The following is a 19,606-nucleotide window of genomic DNA, read 5'->3' as shown; positions in this document are numbered from 1 at the left end:
ACTTTACACCGCTGCGGCTCTACCACATTTAAGTTGACATTTATTATACGTACCTGGCATCGCAACACTCGCACACACTTCAGTCATACAGTAACAAGTGCAATGAGCACTTTCTTTTATTGTGGGACATGTGGAGCCCGATCTGTATAAACTGAGATCACACACAAAGACTTGGTGTAAAAGGCGCTAGGTGGAGTAAGAAATAAGTTGTATTCACACATTCTGCCAAACCCATGCCGTCTTGTCTGTTCACATACAGATACACAACAAAAACAAAAAAAACAAATTAACCTTCATACACTTGCTGCTGTATTGTCTGTCCAAAATACCAGAGCCACAAAGAGTTTGGTCGCCCCCATATCTTGAACATAGAATGGAGTGCTGGTGGTAAACGTGAAACAATTCATCCATAACATCATCATCATCATGAGAGGTGTTCCACATTGTAAGGTCATTTTGAGGTTGTTTCACTGGTTATTTACCAACAGCCATGGAACAGGTTTGAGACATTAATATGGCGTCGAGAGAAAATGATAACGTCTAACTAAAACATCCAAACCATCTAAGGCTCTGCATAAGAAGCCCCAAACCCATCCCACCCCCTTTTCCCTCCCCAATTACAAAAACACATTTATAAAAAGGGCAAAGCCATAGAGGGTAGCTACATAGTAAAATCCTCATTATTGATTTAACTTTGCGTGTACAAATTGTCTATGTTTACACTCAGAGTTAAATGAACACAACAGATTTTATTGTGCACAGATATTAGAAGACAAACAGTTTGTCTGTTCCTACCAGGTAACCGGTCAGAAAAGCAGCTTGTACGCTACAAATCTCTTCATATTACAGTATATTCTCAGCAAATCGCATTTACATTACATGGATTTCTCCAGTGGACTCTGCTGGCAGAGAGGCAGTTTTTAACTTATGTGCTTGCCTACAATCATGGGTTTTCTTGAGACAACAGATGCTGGCATGTACCGTTAAGTGAAATGAACCCCCGAGTGCAGTGGGGGAAGTTCTGCATTCGGAGGTTGTCCTCTATGACCAGATAAACTTTGACAGGACCTAGTACATGTGTAGGTATGTAGAGCTGTATGCAGGTGCTACATTCACTAAACGCAGGTAGAATTCTCACCCCTTCATCCCCCCCCCTCCCTCCCTCCCTCCCTCCCTCACGGGCCCTGTGGACAACACTGTACACAACAACTTAACACTGTTATTGATGTTGAACTACGGTCATAACCTGAATAACGCTTGAGTAATGAGTGAATTGAGCCTGCTTCTCAAAGGTTGGAGAGATTATGTCGAATTCTGACCTCTCGGCTGCTTCACTGACCTGCTACCTTCAACTACAGAGACAGAGAAAATGATACAGAGAATAAAAAACAAAACAAAAAAAGAGAGTTCGTCTTTTTACATAAGTCCATTTCAGGAGCATGCAAGCCCCTCTCTCCTCTCCTCCTTCCCACACGTTTTAGCAGTCCCACTTTCACTTCTGTGTGTGTGTGTGTGTGTGTGTGTGTGTGTGTGTGTGTGTGTGTGTATGTGTGTGTGTGTGTGTGTGTGTGTGTGAGTTCGTCTACTTGTGTTCTTTAGTGGGGGCAAAGTACAGCTCCATGGGTTTGTTAACTTTCCAGTACTTCTCACTGACCAGCTCCAGAGAAAATGAGCCATTGAGGACCTAATAATGGAACACAGTTAAGAGAAGGAATGTGTTAAAAGCCACAGAATTGTTATATCAGTCATCAGCATCACATCAAAATATGCGGGTTTCTTGGTGCCCTGCCCTCTTTTTCAACTTTCACGTGGATAAAGAGTGAAAGTTTAGCTTGGATAAATTAACTGACTTCTAGTCAGTGAGCCTAAAAGAGACTATCCCATAAAAAAGGGGAGGCGCTGTTGTGGGATTAGTTATGCTAGTTAATACAATTTTTATTATTCAATTATTAATAATAATCATGTTGATACAGTATTGGCTGGCAGATCAGGAACCAGGCCCTGGTGTTTTATTGTATGCACGTGTGTGTGTTTGTTCTATACTTACAGTAAACTGGTTTGCAGCGGTAGGTATGTAGATGGTGTACTGTTTCTCTGAGGCAGCTTCTACGTTAACAGGACTGGCTTCTGCGTTTCTTCTCAGTTCTTCCAACGCCAGCCGGACAGCCAGATACTTGGACAGGTGGTCCACTGTAGCATTTCCTGATGTCTTTATGTAACGAGGGACAAACTCCACACTAGACAGATTTTGAGGGAGAAATGGATTGACAAAGGACAGCTGTCAGAAAACAGGTTACATCTTCTTTAGACACAGAGCAGATATGGACAGCTGTCAGAAAACAGGTTACATCTTCTTTAGACAGAGAGCAGATATGAGGTGGCTGTATATATTAGGGGTATACATTACATTTGAAAAGTCTACCGTTCAAGCTCATTTAGAATATTCAATTTACTTGGGGGCAAACCACTCAACAGTTTCAACTTAAAATGACCAATTGATTGCTTCTGTATATTCTAGAGAATGAACATCCGTTTCGACACGTTGTCGTCTTGATGACAGATCTTTTGTGAACAATACGAGTGGAGGCACATGATACTTCATATGGACAGGCATTAAACCATGTATGTTCTTTTAAAGACATTTATCTAACCAAGTTACAACCTTGGTATAGGAAAATGTGATTCAGTACCAACACTCACACAATTTCACTTTGATCAGTCTTTTCCTGACTCCACTCCAAAAAATATTGTGATTGATATCATTACAATCACAATATATTTATGTTATATTTTTCCATCAGTAATACTGATGCATCCCTAATACACATGCATGCCCATTGCCCATGTATAAAATAAGTCCACACAGTGAAGCTTCAGTCGAGACTTCTCACCTGCTCATTAACACTGGAACATCAAACAAACGCACAAGACGCCACAAAGTAAAAGGGAGTCACACACACACACACACACACACACACTGCTATTCCACTGATTTGACTGACTGCATTCATTCATTTACACGCAGAGATTTATCATCTGTCTAAATAGACATTCTGTCCTACAGATGGAAGACACATACAGCATTGTTCATGTGTTCACATATTGCTGTGGAACAATCCCAGGTGCGATATCAATTGTGCACACTATGAATTCATGAGTCACATCATCCTCACTCACAGGCACTCACTGCCATACCTTGACGCCCCATTCCGTTACTATAGTAACCAGACACGGCACGTGTCGAGCAGTAACAACGCTGACACAGATTAGTCTAGCCAACTACGAGCATAGACAGGATTTCAAGCCTCATATATGGCATAAGATAGCCTCATCATCATAACCAGAACTCACTCGAGTCAGAGCTCTGGAACTATTATGGAGGCTGATTTTACAGAAGCACAACCAGAAGAATGCCATTTAAATAGCGAATATATGCTCAGTATTGTTATCTGTAATAAAATTATTTATTATCTTTCCTGCAATGCAAGAGATGTCTACTAAACATTCCTTTATAATGATGATATTAAGTTAACATCTTGTAATTAAAAATAGTTTGCCCTCCTAAATCTCAGTTCTTCAGATTAACCTAAAGATGAAGCACTGTGATACTTTGTAACACACAGACCAGGGACAACCCCATGGGAAAAAAAAAAGATTACTCCAAAAAAACTGGTTATAAAACTGTAACCATCAATCCTTTATGAAAGATCGATGGAAATGATTTGGCTGGGGATGGATGCCTTGTAGTTTGGAGTTCACTCGACTATGCTGCATTTTGATGACTTCGGTGGCCATCGTCCCCCCCCCCCTTTCCGGGTCTGCACTGATCTCATAATTGGTCCCTATGGAATCCACATGGCGGAAATACGTCGCCACAACTAAGAACTTTAATCCATGTTTGCCGCAAGAAAGAGCTGGCAGTGCATCTGTACCTGTTTTGAGCGTCGTCCTTCTCCATCAAAGTAGGATGCGGCCTAAAGACCAGTTCTATTTCGCTGGCGCCCCCTTCAATTACAGAATCCCCGCCCCCGTTCTCAGCTGCGTTGTCCATATCCAAACCGCTGTCATCACTGGTCTTGGTGCGCTTGATGCTCGGGCCTGCCTCCTGGAGGATTTAGATGGAACCCAGAGTTAGACATATGGACATATGAACAACATAGTAGCCAAATTATTTTATCTGCCGTCATTGGTGCTATACGCTGGCTTTGGGGGTGAGATCGTCCTAACGGTGATTGATAAATACTCAGGTTAATGTGGATACGCCTTTTAATCGACATGGTTTGCATTGTCTACATCTTTACAACCGATGCCTCACAACACACTCGGGCGTGATGTAGCAGCAGCAGTCTTGCCGTTATTGGTTCTCCTACCTCTGCTCTTCCTGGCACAACAATAGCAGCTGCAGCTGCATTTTGTTCCTCTCCTCTATGCTCCTGTCCTGCTTCTCCTTTGTTTCCTCTGCTCTGGCCTCCACTCATATCTGAGCTGCCCTGCCTCACCGCGTGTCCTGTCTAGTTGGATATACAGTCAGTACAGTTGTATTTGGAAACATGGCAAAGCATTTAAAAAAGCTTGGCATTTCCAAACAAATGTGTGTCCGTTTGCTCCCCTTTCAGACCCCCCAACTAACCTCCTCCTCACCACCACGGTCATCACTTCTCTTTATGTTTTTGCTCAGCCAGTCTTTTAACCTTTTCATCTGAAAATTCAAATGTGATGTAACATGCTATTAGTACATGTGTGAATCACCCACTGGCTGTTCGTTTATATCCACTATCCACTTAGCTAGCAGCTAACTAGACAGCGCCCTCGCCTCTCTGTCCATCTTCTTTTCTGACAACTGTGTGAATTCACCTGGATTTGAAGCGTATGTATGCAGCACTGTATTTAACCCACTGAGACCAGAGGCCAATTCTACAAAAGGCCTTCTAAATCAGTTTAGTTCTTACACTTTCAATATTTCTCTAAAATGTTTTGAACATCATTATCCCAGTTTTAAAGAGTTAATTGAAAAACGTTTTAACAATCAGCAGCGGCATCAACCCACCTGGTTACTGTGAACAGACGCGTTGCTACAGTGGGAGGAGTCTCCGTTGTCCTCCGCGCCACTGCCACCGTTCTCCACTGTGTGCTTCTTGCCACGTTGCAGTCTGTAACAAATACAGTCATGTAATAATGATTACACAGACCCCAACAGGACCTCATTTATCAAATGTGAGCTGAACAAATTTCATCCTATATCGCTTGTACAAGCATTTACACAATGTGGGATTCATCAGTGTTTTCGTATTAGTTTGTTCATAGGAATCTGAATAGATTTCACAAGTGCTCCAACTGTTTGTATTGTATCCATAAATAGCGAAAATAATAACTATAAAGCTTGTTTGTAAAGACTGAATGTCTTAATGTCTGAAGTTTGGCAGTTTGCATAATGGGGCAACACTTGTGCTGTGTGCTTGTATTATAAGCACATCCATTGTGCCTTTGGAGCAAACTCCAAAACTGCTAAGAAATAGGACATAACAAACATTATTTTATAAACATATTTAGCGACTTTGCTCTGGTTCTGTACCATTTGAAACAGGCTTTGTGTGCATGACTAAATAAATCTCACGATAGCCTATGTTTTCAGTCACTCCATAATCACCTCACAAGTCCTGAATCCTGCTGCTTTCGTGTGGGTATGTACCTGGTCATAGCCTGTATTTTCAGCCCCTCTTCTATGCTGTGAGACAGAGCTTGCTGGTTGTTGTGTTTGCTGATGCGAGCCAACACCCTCTCCTGGTGAGCCTCATACTCATCACGACTGGGGTAGATCTTACCTGAGACACCATAAGAAAATCTCAATGAATGTTTGGCATTGTTGCACTGTGCCATGCTGCCCTGCCCCATACACCCCTCCCCTCCCAATATCATTCACTGTCCTGTGGTGGTACGATAAAAGGGTCATATTCAAAAAGACCAGTTGACATAGGATCTTAAGTTATTTAACCACAGCCACTGAGGACTTTTGTGTCAACATGTTTTCCACTGAAAACTAATGTATACCAGATTAGAAACATTAGTGACCTGAGCCATTAAAATCATTTCCATAAAATAAAAAAATACAACTTTATATATACAGATCTATCTGAAAAAAGAAAAAGAAAAAGTGTGGGGAAAAAAATAATATATATATATATATATATATATATATATATATATATATATATATATATATATATATATATATAGTGTAAAAAAGATACCATTATAGCACCCCAAATCATCACTGACTGAATCCTGGTTTTGAGTGGTCTCCTGTAATATTCTGAAATATGGATTTTTGATGATCTGTATGTCATAAATGTTTTTAAAATAAAACCAAAAAGGTTTAGAATATTTCACTGCATGCACAATGCAGCTAGAATATATGAAATAACTATATTACAGAAGACGTTGTGATCTGCTTTGATGTGCATCAGGAAATACTATATTATCTGCAACTATACTGTTAAAACATTTCGATCCTAGATCCTAAATTAAGTTTGACATGGTTAGAAATCTAAATGTCACTTTTCTGACAGGGCAAGCGTTTTCCACAACATCCAGCTGATTTTGACACGGCAGAGTTACATTTCGCAGCCACATCAGGATATGTTCTGTGATAACTGAGATCAAACTACACGTTGAAGCATTAAGACATACTTACTGATCAGAGCGTCAAAGTTTGGGTCTGGACGCAGTGACCTCTTGGACACCAGCTTCTTACGACAGGTAGGACACTCCTTATTACTGGAGGGAGAGAGACAGATTAGTTGAGGATATAGACTGATAGCGGGAATGAACAGAAACTTCTATGGATAACGGTCTTTTGTCCTTTAAAATTAAGTAGATTAATTACATACTAATATACACTCGGAACAACTGGCTAGTCTGGCCAACATTAAATGTAAAACAGAGCTAGCATGCTTTCAAATCCAGTGCTAAACAGGTCCTGTCCTAATTCAGTGGCCAAGACAAAGAGAGCTACCCAGATTTACACTTCACAGCCAAAGGGGTTAAAATTCTTTGCACAACAGAGCTAAACAGGGCTAGACAAGGTGCCCTGGTGGCTCAAACAGATCACACTGACCACATAGTCAGTGTACAAAATACCGGTGTCACATAACATGCTTCTTTCTCTGAGGTAACATTCCCATCTCTTCGCGGTCAATAAAGGCATTAGGACCTGTTAAATAAAAACATCTTTATAGCTAGTCTGGAACTCTGGATTGCATAATAGGACCAAACTCACCCAGATCTCAGTGCAGTGATGATGCAGTCGGCACAGAAGCGGTGTAGACATTCTTTGGTTGTCATGGTGTTCTTCAGCATGTCCAGGCAGATCGGACACATCAGTTCACTGTGGAGAGACCTGGGTGATACCGCTATCTCCAGTCCATCTGTTATGGCCTCCTGGAATCACAGAGGAAACAAGAATATTAACACAAATACACAAAGCTCCTCCATTGTTCATTAATCTACAGAAAGTGCTGAAAAATGTCTGCACATCCGCACCAATTCGTTTTTATTTAAATGAAAATGTTGATGTTTATATACAATTCTAGATGCAAGCAAAGCAGATCTTAAATAATTATTGTCTCCACCAGGCCAAAATAATTATTGTCTCCACCAGGCCAGACAGCCATCCATGTGTGTCTGTGAGCAACTGATCTGTGGGACCATTCGACTGATCAGTGAGAAACACACCTTTTGCCACTACAAATTTTTGTCCAAAACACACAAATCATGTGATCAAGACGTATCACTCAGATTTGTTATACTCCATTCCGACTGACTTTGACTGTCTTCCAAACTTAGCAGGCCCTGGGCAGGTAAACCGGCCTGGTGGAGACCTGTACTCCAGTAGCAAACTTTTCTAGTTCTGTAACTTACTTCAAAAAGGTGCTCATAGTCATGTACATCACAGAGTCTATTAGTGTGTGATGTTATTTAGAGCCTTTTAGGTTCATGGATACTGTGGATGGCAGCATCTGAAAAGGGCAGTATAGGGATACAATGTTACCTGAGGAGTTCTCTGTAGTTCGTAGAGACTCAGTTCCCAGGTCTTACTCAGGGGTTGGACCCCATTGGTTTGAACAGTCTGGGTCATCATGGATACTGAAACACACAAACACACGATAACATCAACTTATAAATCCTCAAAAGACGTGTGAAAAAGAAGGACTGACAAAAACGAAAGAAAACAATCTTGTAAATGAGCAATTTGTTTAAATTGAAATCTAATTGGAGCAGTCTGTGACATGGTTACATCTTGTCTTCCTTTGAGATCTGACCTCTGGCAGGGCTTGAGTGCAGTACACCAATTGAGGTCACAAATGTGGAATACATTTTGCCTGTGCTAACTTTAATTAAAGCTTGTGAACACTACATTCTACAGTAGTGGGCTGACGATGAAAGACAAATCAACCATATTTCATCCGTTATGGAAGTCGCATACTCTCATAGTGATGGAAACATGGTTGTGTGATCTCTATGCCTTTCACAAGTGTGGAGGTATGTGATTACCGTAATAGGATTTCAAGTAACTACTTGGAATAAATATGGGAAACAGTAGGCAAATTGCATTCTAACGTCTTACTGTTTACATTAATCTATGCTCAGTGGGATGTGAAAGAAAGAAAGATATTCACTGAGTCATAAACAGAGAATGATGCACATCTGAATTCTGTTCAAGTCTCAATATAATCAAATAGTTATCTATTTTCACTTAGATAGGTAAGTATATGATCAGAAGAATAGGGGGGCGGGGGTGTCAATAAACAATGCTGTGTTTTCTTCAGCCGTGCATTGTCGTCACAACTTAAAGGCCCTTATGCACCGGGGAGCATCGTTTTCGTTGTTATTAATTTGCCTCAGTCACCACCACCAGTGTAAGGATTCATCTTGACCGTGGCGGTGACCTTTGACCTTTAGTCAACTATCCGCATTGTAAGTCGTCAAGGAATTAGAGTGCTAAGAAAATAGATATTTACTATTAAGTAATACTAATAGGATAGGATAACAAGTATACATCAAAGCTGGCATCTATATAATATGTAAACGGCCAGTGCCACAGTTCTACAAGGCACATTAATCCCTGGATTTAGATTTTAATATCAGGACTAAATAACATCTTAAAAGGTCCAAATAAGATCTGGATCTAATTAAGAGAGGAAAGAACAACAAGATGGAAAAGGTAGACCATAATAAATAAAAACATGGCTAAGCCAACATGTTTCAACCGCAACCAGTCGTCATCACAGCCAAAATTGGGGGTCCGGACCCGTTTTTTCCTCAGAGCCTGTTTTGGCACTTGAGTTTTACTTGTTATAGGGCTGCACAATATCAGCAGTCTGTTGGTCATATTGGCTGTGCCCCTTATTTTAAAGTCTTCTTATGCGTCTTCAATGGCATCTTTTTGTGATTTGTGTCACTATATCCGCTTCTTGGCCAGTTCATTCTTGTAAGACACCTTACGTCTCAATGTTTTTCATGATTAAAAAAAGGTATATCTATATAATATGGAAAAGATAATGTTGTAAGTATCTTGTTGGAATGGGGATATAACATATTGGGGACTAAATATTAAAGTGTCTCAGATTATTTTACAGCTCTGATTGTATTAAAAGTGAAACCTGTTTTTCCTCCTCTGCTAGTCTGCTCAGCACATTTTTCATTAACAGTGAATACGACTTATGCATCCATTCATTTTGACATGCATACAAAAATAAAAATAAAAAAAATCTCCCAATTCTACATTCCCATTGTAATTTTTTGGGGGGTCTGTTAATGTTTCAGAATTTCTGCAAGAGGAGTACAGAGCCCAGGCAGTCTACCTCTGCTAATTTGACTGCCAGGTGGGCTTAAATCCTATGTTATCAAAAGTTGAAAATGATGTAATATGAATTGCACTGAATGTGAATCCACCAACACAAGCGCCATTCCCACCAGGCATGGTAACTATAAAGATAAATATAACTATAGTCATTTGTTTTAGTCCACTGTCATCCACTTGATTTAGAACATTTACATTTTTTTTAAACTATGCTTTTATAGTTATAGTGCTCAATGTGAATGGCCTTAGTCAACAGTCTCATTGCCTCTCATTGTGTTTGGACGTCTGAGTGTTTGGACGTCTGACACATCATTCACAAAGCATTATAAGGCTGGTGGACCCTTACCTTTTACATTAGTTTATTCAAATAAACGAGTGATAGCTGTCACCTCTCCCATGACGCCACACCTCCCCAACAACACTTAATCAAAACTGGAATATCAGCACTGCAACCATCCCCCTTTCGTATCAACAACATACATTCTAGTTCTAGAGTAGACTATTTACTCTATAATACACGCGACCGAGTAGTTTGATTAAACATGGGAAGGAACTGGCACTGCAGTACATAAGTTGAGGAGGCAAACATGCTTTAGTTGTAACCATTACTAGTCTGGGATCACTTCACTTTACGGGGTTTGATCCGGTTGGGAGCGGAAACCACTTTACGTCATGTTGTAGTCCTAGACGGACTACACTTTAGCCGGAACTATCAACCGGATTCAGTTTTAACCCAAAATATTCCCCTGCACCCAAGGACATACTTTTAGGGCCGACCTAATAAACACCTTGATGAGGCGTAGTTTTGCTTTCGAAAAATTCGTTTGGTATGTGCATCTTTTAATCCAACTCGTAGCGACTGGCAAGACTACGTAGGCTACTCCAGCATTTTAAAAGGGATTGGGGAAACAAACGGGGGGAACCAAATCAAAGCGACGCCGCTTCTTCTAGTGGTTTCCGCGCTTTAGGCGGAAACCAAACGGTCTGTTGTGAACGAACACCAGGCTCTCTCCCGGGAGAAAGCCTGGTAGGCGAGGTTAAACCATTACCTATTTCCCTCGGCAGCTGGGGGGCACATTTCAGTAAATAGACATATCCCAACCCCCATACATAGCCTACACACTGAGCATGTGTAGGAAGGTCGGCTAGTGAAGCTCAGTTTCTATACTTAGCCAAGCGTATCGATTGGCAAAAATGCAGCACTTAATCAGTTGACAATAGAAATATATACCGTAGTCATGTTGAAAAGACGTTTTTGTTGAGCGACACCGTCGTCGGACGAAGTCTAAATTAGCCTTTAAAGAGGCTAGCTAGCTAGCTGCTCTTCGTGTAGCAATCGACAGAAGCCACATTCAAGTTAAAATACAAGAGAAAAAGACAACGTGTCGACTATGGGACTAAAATAATTGGGTTTATATCAGTTTGAATGATAAAATACTAACAGTAAATAAGAAACTGCATGGGAATCGTGAGTGTAATTGGCGCTGTGACAGAGGAAGAAAAAACAACAACAGAAAGAGGCGACGCACGAATCGCTTTTGTGCTTTACGAAATGACGCTTCCTCCTTTTTGACACTAATATATCAATATTTATAAACAATTATTGTCCCGCGATCCAGTCAATCAATATAGGTTACGTTGTCTAATTGTGGGTTAAAGAATAATTTGTTTATACACTTACATTTTCTGTTGTGGATACGAGTAGATCCAACTAGCCACTGTGCGCGTTATGGCAATATGGCGGATTTACTTGTCGCGATGCACTATGGGAACTGTAGGCAGTGAATCAACACACACACTGCGCGCGCGCGCGCGCACACACACACACACACACACACACACACACACACACACACACACACACACACACACACACACACACACACACACACACACACACACACACGCACACACACACACACACACACACTCTGGAGGGATACTTGGATATTAACCTCGCCTACCAGGCTTTCTCGGATATTACCCCTTGGGATCATTAAAAGTAAAGCGAAATCCTTTACTAATGTTGCCACTAGATGGCATCAAAGTTTTAATTTAATCTTTGTTGTTTGTATTTGGAAGGCTTATCAGTAGTCAGAGCATCAGTGAGTGACACAATGGACGGATGAAAGGTGCTAAATGACACAACATTATTATACTTCTGTTCTCTAAAGTTTTATTTTACTTTTCACAAAAGAGAACAATAACAGTTGTTCAATCAATGATTGATTGAATACTTTATAGTCAAAAATGCAAACAGCACGAGGTAAAGTCACATGATAAGGCTAAAAGGATAACACAAAAAGGTCCTGAGGACTGGGGAATCCATTGTGGTCCATTCAATTCATCAATATTGCACAAAAATAACACAATAATACATGTCATCAACAAATACAAAACACTATGTATACAAAGGAGAAAAAGCAAAATTGTTGGCCGTGAATGACACCTCCTTTCTATGGGAAATTGCATTTACCCCCCATTGTGGTCTCCAGATAGATTTTTAGTTTGGAAAGAATCCAGTATTAGTCCAGTAATTTTAGGCCAAAATTAGGCTAAACCTAAAACAAATTGCAATAGTAGCAAACTCAACTGATTCTGTATCCTCATTATGTCCTTAGTGAGGGCAAAAAAGTTCCAAGGAATCCCATCGGGGCAAAGTTTTGAAAACGACCTACCTACCTTCACTTACTATACACTACACTATAAAGGAAAAATGACTCCCAAAAAAATCTGCTTTAAGTGGGATGTGAGGGGTCAAACTAGGGGTTTTTAATTATTCTGAATCCATTGCAAGCATTTGTTTTGCATGAAAAACATTCATTGGGCAAGAAATGGCCCCTCAAAATGATGGTTTAGTGATGAGTCATCAATTTTCACAGTCTTTTGGGGTCCGTTTTTAGCCCAAGGAATGTTTTTCATGCAAAACAAATGCTTGCAATGGATTCAGAATAATTAAAAACCCCTAGTTTGACCCCTCACGTCCCACTTAAAGCAGATTTTTTGGGAGTCATTTTTCCTTTATAGTGTAGTGTATAGTAAGTGAAGGTAGGTAGGTCGTTTTCAAAACTTTGCCCCGATGGGATTCCTTGGGACGTTTTTTTCCCTCACTAAGGACATAATGAGGATACAGAATCAGTTGAGTTTGCTACTATTGCAATTTGTTTTAGGTTTTTTCATATAATGACTGGACTATATGTGGTTTACATCTTTTGATGGATGGTGTCAGGACATTCCACATTTTGGTGGCAGAATAGCAGAATGAGAATTTTCCTATGTGTGTTCTGTTCTAAATTTGGGTAGTAGCCTAGTACCAGATCATTGTCACTCCCTCTAGTTTTGTGGCTGTGGGTGTCATTCACTTTGGAGAAGTAGTTAGTCATGTATGAGAGTATTAAGGCCCTTTGACTATCTTATAAACCAATCCCATTTTTAATTGCGTAACTCTGTCTTCTACCCTGAGCCATCCCAGACTATAGCAAAGTGTGTTGGAATTAAGTGGGTCATGGACCTTATAGCAGAGAAGTAGTCGAATCAGTTTGCTTTGGGAAGCTCCAGCACAAGTCTTGAGAGCACTTTTGTTGACAAAAGAGGACATTTTCCCAAAACATCTTGTTCTTTGATTGACTTTTTTGATCACTTTTGGTGCAATTTTTTCACCTGTCAGTTTGTTGTCAAGACTAGGCCTACAGTCCAAGTAGGTAACCTCTTCTTTGCTTGAGATTACTATAGGCCTATCGTCAACTCTGACCTTAAAATCATTTGCATGTATGGACCCAAAAAGAATGTATTCTGTTTTACCAAGGTGTAATGACAGTTTGTTATCGGAAAGCCACGTATGTATTTTGTTGGGTTCAGAACTGAGGGTTTCCTCAACTTGCATTTTGTCCTCGCCTGAGACCACGAGTCCTGAGTTGCCAGGGAACAAGAACAAATTGCAGTACAGGCTGCTTTCATGTCGTTAATGTATAGCAGGGACAGTAATGTCCCTAGCATGCCTCCTTGGGGACCGCCACAGTTCACTGGGAGGGACAAGGACATGGTTCCATTGCAAACTGCTCCTATGTTTCACTTTGTGTTAGCACAAACATTAGCACGGACCAATAGAAGCTGTTCAGTCCATGACGTCACGTGTTAAGCCAAAAAGATCAGATCAATAGAATGTCGTTTTGTCCATAACGGCATGGACACAGCGGCTTTCGATTGGTCCATCACCGAATTAGCACGGAAAGCCGTTCTGTCCATTATACATCATTGAACCTCAAACCGATGCCGGCTGAACACCACCCAAGACCCGAGACAGTAACCACACTTGCACGAATTGTGGTCACTGTCACAGGTCTCAGGTGGTGCCCTGCTGACACCTGCTGTGCCTGTGGCACAGAGACCCTTTGTGAGAATTACATAACGCCCCGGTCATTCTCATCGTTCTAGACACTCTGGATATCGTTCTTGCTTTTCCGAACAGAGTACCGGTACCTGCTCTGAGAGGTGCCTGCTCCAAGCGGAGACGTTGCCAGTTCCAGATCACAGTTCTGCTTTTCCCCAGAGCATTGCGGTACCACTGCTTCCCTGATGATTGTTAGTGGGTCATTTTGAGTCCTCAGCCCTCAAGGGCAGGGATCATCACCATGTTGGCACAGATTCGTTTGGCTAATAACTTGGCTAACTTTGTGCCACAGTTCACTGGGAGGGACGAGGACATGGTTCCATTGACATCAACCACTTCTCTTCCCTCAAGGTAAGATTTCATCCAGTTTGATGTGTTATCAAAACCAATCGCCTTCAGATTATTCAGTAGAATTGAATGATTGACAGTGTCAGCCTTTTGGAGGTCCAGCATGACCATGCCACAGTTATTCCCTGAGTTTACCTCGGTTTGTGTAGTTGGTCAAATACTGATGGCATGTCAGTGGAGTGGGATGTACTGGATATATAGCCAAATGGAGGACAGTCTTGTCCGTTGACAAGGACAAGGACAAGACTGTGGGAAAAGTCTGTCAAACACCACAAGTTGGACTTGCCTGAACTTCAAACCGGCGCCGGCCGAACACCACCAAGGACCTGAGACAGCCTCCACACTTGCACAGACTGTGGTCACTGTCTCATGTCCCAGACGGCACCCAGCCGACCCTGACCCAAATCCCAGGCAAAGTCTGAGGGCCAAGTCTGACCAACCCCATATCCTGGACACTTAATGTTAGCAAAAAAAAGTAGAAGATTCTTATCTCATCTTTGGTCGATAATTAAAATGTAAAAGCACACGATATAGTCCGACCAGGCCTCTAGTCTGACATCATATCATATACAACAAACAGAATATTGCCATGCGTGTCTACCAACACTGATTTGCGTGCCTACCAAAACTAATTGCAGGAATTAGTTTGCACTGCTTACTTCACACGGGTGCAATTTTTTATACAGAGGGATAACTCTCGCCAGCTTGAATTTTTGTGGGACGTGACACTGACTGATGGATACATTTGTAATGTGGGATAAGCAGGTCGGGAGTGGCTTATTGTTGGCACTGGTGGTAACACACAGGAGTCTGTCCTCGTTACAATGGCTAGACCCGTGGGAGATGTATTGCCGAGATGGAGCGCCACACCTACCGTACCATACTTGCCGCACCCAAGCCGTGCAACTCATACGCTGAGTTGGCAGTGCCTGGGATCATGACCGTGTGGTCCAAAGGCGAGAGCTATACTGACTGAGCTACCTGGACACTAAGATTTAAATGAGAATCGCCTTTTAGAACCCCTATATTTTATAGTGAGCTTGGTTATGATCTATAGACTAGAGACCTGAATACGAGGTAAGTTTGTTGAGCGGTGCTGCTGGAAGGAGCTAAGCTCCAAAACCTGGCTTTGTCCGGTACCCCTACCCCAAAAATCTCAGGTCCCCAAAAAATGTCCTGGCTCTTCAGCGTGGCCTGAAGCGTGCATGGCCTAGATATGGCAAACATCGTCTTGTTTGTTGTACACCCAGGGTCCCATTGGTCAAGCTTCGCAGGATGTGCTGTGATTGGCCAGCGGGATGATAGATGAACTCATAAATAAATAGCACCGCTCACTTCACACTGTGTGATTTTTTTAATTTAACCAACAGGGTGGCAATGGTAGTGAAAAAAAACTGTTAAAAAAGTTCACCACAATCCAGTTGTCAGTAATGAGCGAGCCACTTGAAATAATGCTGAGGTTTGTAATTTTTGTTTGAAGTTTTTGTTGAAGCCTAATTGTTTTACAGCCTTCTGGAGTCTTTCTGGGTGGTTTTTGTTTTCCTCAATTTTCTCATAAGAAATTCCTTTTGGCATTTTTGACAATGTTGGTTTACTACATTAGGTTCTTTTTATTATATTTTTTTACTTTTAAAATTGCTCATTCATCCAAGGTTCAGTACGGGCTTTGACCCTTACCACTATTGTGGGCGCTATGCTATCAATCACAGACAAAAATGCAGATTTAACAAGACCGGGCCTCCTTGGCTGAACATTGGACCAGTCCATTTTCTAGATTGCTGTTGTTCAGAATAGTGTTTTAAAAAAGATATATGCAATTCTGATGAATTGAATACATAGGAGGACCACAATGGAAACAAGTCCCCAGGACTTTTCTGTGTAATCCTCCTGACACATGCTTTTTACATTTCCGACTAATAAAATATTCAATCAATTAATCCATGAAGTTTAAACAATTACACAGCTATTATACATCAGGTAAAGCTTTTTCAACTGGTTCTCAATAAAGAGAGAGAGAGAGAGAGCGCGCGAGAGAGAGAGAGAGAGAGAGAGAGAGAGAGAGAGAGAGAGAGACAGAGAGAGAGAGAGAGAGAGAGAGAGAGAGAGAGAGAGAGAGAGAGAGAGACCAGGGGCGTGGTCCCACCACAAAGGGATCGAGTCGAGACAAGGTAGTGTTTAGATCCCATGACCTGGTCGGACAGTGGCGCTGTCATTGGCTTAATTGGTTGTCAGAGCAGAGGCATATTGTTAATGAGTCACATCCTCTGTCGGAGGCAACAACACATATATCACCTATTTACTTATTTAAACGATGTCCAGAAAAATAACTAGTCAACCTGTCCCTCCAGGCCATGGGATGTAAACTCTGCCGAAAGCAAGGAGGTGAGAGGAGGGGAGTTGAGAGGAGGAGGAGGAGGAGGAGGAGGAGGGGGATTGGGGAGGAGGGAGAAGTTGAGCAGAGGAGTGGGGTTTGGTTTGGTTGGGAGGGAGTGGAGGGGAGGTGTTGTCGGCTCCTGAATGAACCATGTTCGGCCACAGACGGTCGGTTCTCCCGTCCTGCTCCGTTCTCCTTCTGCAGGTTCTGATTCTTCCAGTAACCGCCAACCGGGCCACCAAGGTAAATATGAACTCAGTAACGGAATGTGAACTGATCTGCATTCAGTTGTTCAAAGTTGACAAGTTGGACGTGATGTCTGTCGAATGGGTAAAAAAACTGTCGTTTTCAACGCGACACGGGTCTCAGTTCGCTCCAATCTTTACTTCAATATTGCATATTGGGAATGACGTTTGCCAACTCAACCCAATCTGTTGCAGTTTGCAGTTTTTCCCCCTTTCTGTTCGAGTTTGAGGGTCGCAGCTCAGTGAGCGATCTGACGGGGTCTTTTGAACAAATTCCATCAATTCCATCTTCCTCGTCATTAACTGCTTATAAAGGAGAAAAGTAATGGAAGATAATGATTTTCCATCTCCGACAACCTTGTTGAACTTGAGCAATTCGACCCATATGGCTGCATTTGGACTACAAAGTCATGCGGTCATCATTCATGTTTTATCGTTTTTGAATGCATAGTGTGTTATGATGATGCAATGAGCCTTGTTATTGGTGTTAGTGTTATGACTGTAGTGTTTCCAGCACCACAACCACAACCCTACCCTAAGACAAAGTTTGCACACTTTGACTTTCTTAGAAGTCTCTCCTCTCTTCACCTCCTCCACTCTTGTCTGTCGTTCTCCTTTTCTCTCTGCCGCAAGATCAAAGCACAGTGGGGGTCTCTCCGTCTGTCTGCCCCCTCTTCTCTCTCTCTCTGCCCTCCCTCCCTTCCTGTGCGTGTGTGCGCGTGCTTTGCGTGCGTAAGCAATGGTGATAGTCCCATGATACACAACATTTTGAGAAGGTAGTAGTAGATGGGTAATTTACTAACAGCAGTGACCAATTTTTCCTGGATCCGTTTGTTTTCCCATTGTGTACTGACTTCATCACTATTATCAAGCCTGCATGGCTGGAGGCATTATTACCCAACTCTATTACCTCAAAACGTTGCTGTAATGAAAAATAATTCAACTGGCTGTCGTCGTTTTGGCTGTTAAAGTGCCTGAGTCATGCACAATGTCCAAATGGAAATCAACAACTGGAGAAGCTGTGATACAGCTATATGGCTGACTGTATAGCAGGCTATCTGACTGATAGTTAGTGTGGTTGCCCAACATGGCAACACACTGTAGTCCTTGGGAAACTTTATTTTTCTAGATAAACTTGTTTTGTGAATGGGTTTTTACCTTATAGAGTAAGTCCATTGAGTTAAATGGGGGAGTGGTGCAAGCTTGAGGATTGGTCAAGCTTCACATGACAACTTGGCTATCCAGACACAATAATACTATAGACAAGCAACCACACTTGCAATTTCCAATTGCATCTTTCTAGTTGACAGACACACTGGTAAAACAACTACAAGTGACTGTCAGGCTACTGTCTCACCCACCACTCCAAGCAGACCACTGAGACCTTCATGCATGGAGGGTTAAAGGCACAATATGTGTAGGACAGCAGGCCCCATTTAAGGCGGTAAAACTTGGCATAGCTTCACCACTAAAAAGAGAGTTGTGTACGGAAAAAAGATGAAACCATGCATGCATATGCACATTTACTCTCAGATTTATAACACACTAAGTACACCACCAATGTGCCAGATTCTTGTTATAAACAAAAGTAGGAGGATTTATTGCACTTAAAGTCTGCTCAATATCCACATTCTGTCAGCTCCCACAATTAGACATAAATTGTTATTGGAAGGAATGCCCCCTTTTGACTCATCTAGTTGCCAAGGAAATAGAAAAGGCCCATAGCAATAATCTTAAACAATTCCAGCTTCACCAGCTGCAAAGATGATCATTGTGGAATAAGTTGATTCATTCCAGAATCAAATACATTAAAAGAATAAAACTAGTATGCACAACATCACCTTGATTTTCTTCCTCCAAAGGCTGTATTGTCTTCCAAACCAGTCGTTACCCATAATGCACTGTAACCTTCTATAATTACAGTGATTTCGATCGTGCCACAAAGGGGCTTGAATCGTGTTATTGCAGCATTGACCATATGCACATGGTAGCCATTTTGCTCTTACGTCATGTCATTCATCAGGGATGCCCCCCCCCCATCTTATGATGTAAGAGTAAAATGGCCACCATTTGAATATCTATCTTCTTTCTTTTTCCTTTATTTATTCAGGGAAGCCAATTTAGAGCAAGCTCTCTTTTTCAAGGACGCCCTGATCACAGCATATAAAACACAACATTAATGAAATCAGTAACAAACATTTGAACCACATTACAACATCACAGATGATATTCGGCCTCCTGGCGCCCAAACTGTGGAATAAACTCCCTGTTGCACTTAGAACAGCAGACTCACTCCCTAGCTTCTGCCATGGTCTGAAGACACCTGGAGTCTGAAGACTCACCTCTTCAATATATCTTGTACTGTAGTCACTCTGGATTAAGAGTGTCTG

General features: G+C 41.6%; 2 protein-coding genes across 7 annotated transcripts in view; one reads left to right on the top strand and one right to left on the bottom strand.

Annotated features, from left to right (window-relative positions):
• Positions 1–1,184: 1,184 nt before the first annotated feature.
• On the bottom strand, positions 1,185–11,596 carry rnf2 (ring finger protein 2). 6 transcript variants are annotated; one of them, XM_080726705.1, is made up of 11 exons: positions 11,541–11,596; positions 8,048–8,142; positions 7,277–7,437; positions 6,692–6,774; positions 5,648–5,822; positions 5,048–5,150; positions 4,631–4,699; positions 4,371–4,511; positions 3,933–4,105; positions 2,048–2,237; positions 1,185–1,684 (listed from the first exon to the last, which is right to left on the bottom strand). In XM_080726705.1, exons 2-11 carry the CDS (start codon positions 8,135–8,137, stop codon positions 1,583–1,585), a joined length of 1,287 nt encoding a protein of 428 aa, XP_080582831.1. In that variant the 5' UTR covers positions 8,138–8,142; positions 11,541–11,596; the 3' UTR covers positions 1,185–1,582. The 6 variants fall into 6 exon arrangements, with proteins under 6 accessions (XP_080582831.1, XP_080582832.1, XP_080582833.1 ...); XM_080726706.1 differs by having other exon boundaries at positions 5,690–5,822; XM_080726707.1 differs by lacking the exon at positions 4,631–4,699.
• A 5,525-nt stretch (positions 11,597–17,121) lies between these two features.
• Positions 17,122–19,606, top strand: part of LOC308284979 (ADAMTS-like protein 2) — a gene marked incomplete at both ends in the record, with an annotated part of 23,057 nt that continues 20,572 nt past the window's right edge. The window contains one exon of the mRNA XM_080725700.1: positions 17,122–17,214. Coding sequence (XP_080581826.1) covers positions 17,122–17,214 — 93 coding nt within the window. The remainder of the gene's footprint in view (positions 17,215–19,606) is intronic.

Source organism: Nannobrachium achirus (genome assembly GCF_963921795.1).
Source record: "Nannobrachium achirus genome assembly, chromosome: 5".
In the NCBI taxonomy this organism is placed as follows: Eukaryota; Metazoa; Chordata; class Actinopteri; order Myctophiformes; family Myctophidae; genus Nannobrachium; species Nannobrachium achirus.
Note: the sequence above shows the minus strand (reverse complement) of the source record. Positions and strands in the feature narration are given on the sequence as shown.